Genomic DNA, 6,712 nt, shown 5'->3' with positions numbered 1-6,712 from the left:
ATTGAATAGGCCTATACCAATGTTTTCGTTCATTTAATTTTTAAGTAAAGCAATACATCTAAACAAGACAATTCAACAGTAGAACGTACATATCCCCTCGCAAACATAGCGCGTGCGTACAGTCCTTTTTGAATTACCTTAATCTAAAATTTTAAATCTTTTTACATAATTGTGTATAGGCCAATATATCTTCAATAATAATGACTTTAAAATTTAATCAATTTCCCATGTCATTATAATCCAAAAAACGCCCTCTGGAAAACCAATTTTAGGCATTTCTTTTTTACTTTAAATCACGCACAGTTCAACTCTCTCGATTTAGGATTTTATTTTTTTTCCATCCATGCCTACTAAATATATAAAGATCCTGACACGTCCATTCTTTATTAGGGTAGACCTACTTCTTAGCTTTGTAATTGGTGACTTGTGGAAAATCTTTTCCAAAAATAACCAAAAAACCTTTAGAAATGAAAGCAAAAAATATATTTTGAGATCTAAGAGGGTTAAAGCTTCTGTCCAGGTCAAAATTGTGAGTCCTATCAGTGAAGTAATTTTTAATGTATTTCAGTAGTGTTATAATATAATATAATATAATATAATATAATATAATATAATATAATATAATATAATATAATATAATATAATATAGGCCTAATATAATATGATATAATATAATATATAGATCTTTGCTTTCTCTCTGAACTGGTTCAATCAATCCCATGAGTCTTTTGGGCGTACTGTGGGAATGCGTACGTTCTTTATTCTACGCGCACAGCGCGGAAATTCGTGCACGCCATGCACATAGCAACTAGCCAAACAAAACCAAAGAAGGCTTGATTCTCGTAGTTGGTTATAATTTCACCGCTCAAAAATTCACTGATTTTACCATTTGGAATCGATTTTTAATACAATTTTACTACACATATTTAGTGTAGTATTGGAAGACGAACATGACGAGATCAAACGAAAGGTAAATTGAAAAGTATTTGAAATGTTATGTTATGTATTCTAGGCCAACGTGGATGCTGATTTTGGCCGAGAAGACGCCTGCGCAGAGGGTCTGGTCGCCAATCCGAAGTCATAGTTAAAACAAAAAAAAGAAAATAGGCCTAAATAAAAATAGGACGAAAAAAAATTGGGCACTACTACTAAGAGGTATTTTTAATAATAAAAACATCTTTCGTCTAAGGCTAGCCGACGCACAGTGGGCCAGGACGAAATCAAAGTGTGCCAAAAGTCCATTTTGGTGACTATGGCTTTTACACTTTTTTTCACATGATTGAATATGGGTATACCCTGGTGAATCTATCATGAAAATATTTTACATTTAAACGAATTTTAAGGGTAGTATTTTTCAACAAATGTCGGAAATTTCTCTATAAATATTTCAAATGCTATAATTGACTACATTATATCAAAACACGTTTTTTTTTTCTTACAGAAAATTCGGAATTTTCAAAATGCACAGGTTTCTTGTATATAAATTGGGGAACACAAATATATGTTTTGGTTTAAATTTGAAGTTTGTATCAATAATAAATCGTTGTTTAAACGACAGAAAAAATATTTAAAAATCTATTTTTAGAAAAGTAGGAGAGAAAGTTTAGATTCATGTGGATTCATGCTTTAATTTTTACATCACCATCTTCAGTATAGCCTTAGCTTTATGATGGTACCAAATTTAGCTGCTACTTTTTGCAACTTTGCGAGCTAGACGCACTTTTATCAGCCATGTTTTCGTACATTTGAGACACCATTTAATTAGAGCAAACCGCAAATAAGAGGGGTGTACGCGCGTCTACTCAACCAGTTCTTGCAAAGCGTGGGAAAAGCACTTCAAAAATTGACAAATTGCAGCTCGTGATTTAACAGTAGCAAATCTTCTAATATTTTGTTGCTGTTTAGAATACTTTATTAAATTTTGAGCAGTCTAATAATCCAAATATTATATAATTATCATAATAAAGATATCTATAAGCAGGCCTATATCTACGCGTCGATTGTTTTTAACTTTATTCAAACACATCCAAGACTTTGAAAGCTTCCTGTTTCAACTTAAGGAGAGGTGAGCTACTACGCGAGTACTAACGACCTTCCCAGCAAACAATAATACATTATGATAACGTGACAATAATTAGAGTTTTGTGATGAAAACTTTATTTTGTAGAACCATAAATACATACTGAACATAATTTCACAACGTTTCCACGTTCCTACAACGTTGTGTAAACGTTATTTTGTGACATACCTAACCACAACATTCGCCAAGAACGTTATAAGAACGTAGACATGTGTTTGCCGGGTTTCTAAAGAAAATAACTCCATTTTCTGATGAGGTTATTAATGTTTTGACACAGAACAGAGACATTCTTTCCACACCAGCAGGAAACCCACAAGGGACTTAAAACAGACTCAAACCGGGACGTCTTATCGAAGTATGGGAGGATCTTTTCAGAGAGTTTGCACAAGGGTAAAGTACAAGAGATGTTGACATAAAATGTAATGCACGCGCTGAACTTCTTTATGCAGCATTGCAATGGGCATTCAAGAAGAATCGATTTTAGAGTCTACTAATATGTAGAAAATACATACACATTTTATTTCTCCCTGACGAATTGTAGTTTATCTCCCCAACGCCGGGGTGTGGGGGGGGGGACCCAGCCCGATTCCCCCTGCTGGCGTCACCCCTGAGGCGCAAACCGGAATCGTTCACGACAGATGAAACATTGTCCATTTTTGTAGCTCATAGTAAAATGAGACTCCTCCTTACACCAAAATAAAGAGTAGCAAAAAAGCATTTCTATCCTGGTGGTACAGAATACCTGTCAAAGAGGACAGCAAAAGTTCCCCTTTAAAGCCTCCTCATTCATACTGCACTGAGAATTATCAAAAAAACATAAAACGACCATTATCGATACTTTTACAATATAGGCCTAATACGATTGGGGACGGAATTAATATATGACAATATATGATTATCACTATCATGACATTGGTGTAGGAAATGTCTGATAATTCCATAGAATCTCAGATGCAAACACATTTTACATTTAAAAAATGTAAAATTAGGTTGTCTGGAATTATTATGAATTTTGATTTTGATTTATATTCACTGTAAGATTAACAATAGAAATTTTAATGTTGGCCTATGCCACTTTTGGCCCCGTCCAATCAGAAAAATTTATTTTGATGACGTCATGGAAAATACAACAATGTTTTCTCCAGATAGTTCTTTTGTCCCAAACCTCCTTAAACATTTCAAAATTAATTTGTAATTTCACTGTTCCCTGGTATTACAATGAAAACTAACATCGTCCAATCAGAAAACAGTACAAAAATGACGTCATATTGATTTGAAAATGCTTTTATTGAATTCTACGGGTATGAAAACCTCTAGATAAGTCTTGTATTCGCTTAGTTTAGCTTCTGTAATGAGTAATTAATTTTGGCACTTTGACTTCAATCTGGCCCACTGTGCTACGATGGCCCACAAGTACGATGGCCCACAAGGGACACACTGCAAAGAAAAAGAAATGCTGCAAACAAAAAAGAAATCATGGAAACAGAAAAGAAACGCTGCAAACAAAAAAAGAAATGATGCAAACAAAAAAGAAATAATGCAAACAAAAATAGAAACGATGCAAACAAAAATGGAAACGATGCAAACAAAAATAGAAAACACCAGCAAACAAAAAAATGAAACGCTGAAAACAAAAAAGAAATGCTGCAAACAAAAAAGAAACGCTGAATACAAAAAATAAAAACACTAGCAAACAAATAAAGAAACGCTGCAAACAAAATAAGAAACACTAGCAAACAAATAAAGAAACGCTGCAAGCAAAAAATAAAAACACCAGCAAACAAAAGAAAAAGCTGCAAGCAAAAAAGGAAATGCTGCAAACAAAAAAAGGAAACCCTGCAAACAAAATGAAAAAGCCTTTGCGCGCGCGCATTTCATATTAATTGACAACAGACTGAGGTCAAGTCAGATGCGCTGCAGGGCTACATCATAGGGTCAAGCCATGTTTTGCTATACTGTGGAACAAAAGGGGTGTCTATAAAACGACGACCGAAGACCCAAAAACGAAGACCCCTATTTTTTTTCTCGTTCATTTTGATGATAATACGCCATGCTGTCACAAAATCAAATTTACGACATTTTTTGGGCGTCTGTTTGTGAAATTTTCAAGGATCTTCGTTTTATAGACACGTCCCTATATGGGTGTTTACAAAACGAAGACCGAAAAACGAAGACCTCCAATTATTTCTCAATTATCTTATTGAAAGTATTTCAAAATCATCATAAAACAGTTGCCAAGTACATGTTTCATTATTTTATTACTATTGAGAGAAAAAAAAATGTGGGTCTTCGTTTTTCGGTCTTCGTTTTGTAGGTAATTCAACAAAAGGACGCACATCTCGGGACATCAAAGGTTATAACTCTGGCATCGACATTCTAGGCGCACACGCTGAACGTCACAAAAACCATAGCAACCAGACCATAAACCGTCAGCGTACGTGACGATTTACCCACGCGCGTGTTAGTTGCCATGTTAGTCGCGCGTCGTGCGGTGATTACAATGGCCTAATGATATTTTGCACTAACATTAGACTGAAATATATTCTTCATTTCAACATTAATTTTACCAAAATTGTGGTGAATTGTCGTTCATGAGACTCACTTCGCAGAAAAAATTAATAAATGTTCCGTATATACTCAAATGTTCGTCCTCGGCACCTTATGCCAACATTGTCAAAATGACAGATTAATGTACTCGCAACTAGTATCGGATTGTCGATGCCACAGTAAAGATCAAAGGACTGTACGCACGCGCTATGTTCGAGAGCGGAGATGTGCGTGCTTTTGTTGAATTACATTGGTGACACCAACTTAGGGTGGACGAGATAATTAAGGGCTTCGTTTTGTAGACACCCCTATATCAACAAGTCCGTCGCTGCAACTTTCTTTATTTTATTTAATTTAGATACTAACATAATTTCATTTTTTATATTATGCCACAGTCAATTTTAGAACATAAAAATAATAACAGTAGTCAGGGGGACGGATGCAGCCCGGTAAGAAAGATGAGGCGCGAGTGTCCGAACTGTGCGAGAGTCTCAGGAAAGAGCCCTTTGTAGGGCCAAGTAGGGCCGGGTGCAAGGGAAGATTCTCCTGAACTCTAGCACCTTCATCATTAATTGAGTTGATTGATTTCTTTTAATATTTAGCATGGTAATTTTCTGATAAGCTTTACAAAAGAATTTTTTTACAAAACAATAGAGGGGGTGTACGCCCCATCTAAATCCGCCACTGGTAGTCTTCTATAAAACATTACTTCTATGTCAAGATTTCAAATGAAATTTGAATAAAAAGTGGTATCATCAGTGCTGAAGCTTACGATGGCACACAAGAACGATGGCCCACAAGGGACAATTATAAGGCTTGTATCGCAGGCTAGAATTTAAAAACGGGTGACCAAATAATGAATTTAGGTGCTAAATGTTGATTTAATGCTGGGTAAGTAAAAAACAGACATTCCGTCCGAGTGGAACTCATTCAAAAATTTGAGGGGTTCGCTAGAAAACAGGGGGGTTCGCTAGAAAAGGGGGGTTCGCCCGAACCATAAAAACCCCCCCTGGCTACGGGCCTGCATACCAACTGTGTCTAGAAATCTGTTCAAATTAATTTAAACTGAGCAAAAAGCGGTTAAAGGCAGTGTATTATGAAAGTTTATGCAAGCAAACCATTTCATAATAGGGGTATAAAGGCATAGGAAGGAGCTGTCACAACCCAGTTAATGCTATAATAACAACAATGTTTTCCTTAAATCATTATTTTTTTAAAATTATTTTTTGATTTTTGTCATTTTTCTGTTTTAGGCCTAATTTAATTAATTTGTTTATGTTATCTATTTTTAACTTTTATTCTTTTGTCTTTAATTGTAGACATGTACTAAGGGGCCCAGGTTGATCAGCTCTGGCTGGATGGACCACCATCACAAAACATTGTTGAAATAAATAAATAAATATATAATAACAACAGCAAGAGCAATAATAATAATAATAATAATAATAATAATAATAATAATAATAATAATAATAATAATAATAATTTGAATCACACTTTTTCATCAGGGATACATCTATGCGGTACGTGCACATTAAAACAGTATAATCCACTGACTTAAAAAAACAGTACAACAAAAATCACAATCCCAATTATTCACGCGTATGGTAATTACTGGTGTTTATATTTAATTAAGACAGTATCAGTTATTTCTTCTCATTCGTAAACTAGATCCTAATTGATTTAATAATTTATTGTTTTAATCAATTCACTATAGAGCATATGAAAAAAGAGAAAACAAATATTTAAAATATTAAGATTAATGTTATATTATTAATTAATTAATCAATCTCATCATTAATTAAGATACGTACGAGATATTAACTCGTACGTACGATACTATCGTAGTTATTTCTACAATATACAAAAGTCACATTGTATATGTCTCATTGTTTTTGTAATTGATCTTGATACTACTGCAGTGTGAATTATATTAATGATATAAATCAGAAATATGATGATGGTGCAATCAAAGTGGGATGACCACACAAAAGAAATGTTAAAAAAAAGAATCCAAGAACAAATTTCATGAAACTGAACAAAGAAAGTCAAGAATATATAAAATGCTGTAGGTCTAGATTAAAC

The 6,712-nt window shown here is 34.1% G+C and overlaps 1 protein-coding gene across 1 annotated transcript in view; it reads left to right on the top strand.

The window, feature by feature from the left end:
* LOC117124616 (calcium-dependent protein kinase 29-like) overlaps positions 1–1,084 on the top strand; it is a 20,146-nt gene extending 19,062 nt beyond the window's left edge. Inside the window, exon 5 of the mRNA XM_033270913.1 lies at positions 1,013–1,084. Coding sequence (XP_033126804.1) covers positions 1,013–1,084 — 72 coding nt within the window. The remainder of the gene's footprint in view (positions 1–1,012) is intronic.
* Positions 1,085–6,712: the final 5,628 nt, after the last annotated feature.

The sequence above is a fragment of the Anneissia japonica genome, unplaced genomic scaffold, assembly GCF_011630105.1.
Source record: "Anneissia japonica isolate Jap-2015-1 unplaced genomic scaffold, ASM1163010v1 scaffold287833_len2544123_cov190, whole genome shotgun sequence".
NCBI lineage: Eukaryota > Metazoa > Echinodermata > Crinoidea > Comatulida > Comatulidae > Anneissia > Anneissia japonica.
Note: the sequence above shows the minus strand (reverse complement) of the source record. Positions and strands in the feature narration are given on the sequence as shown.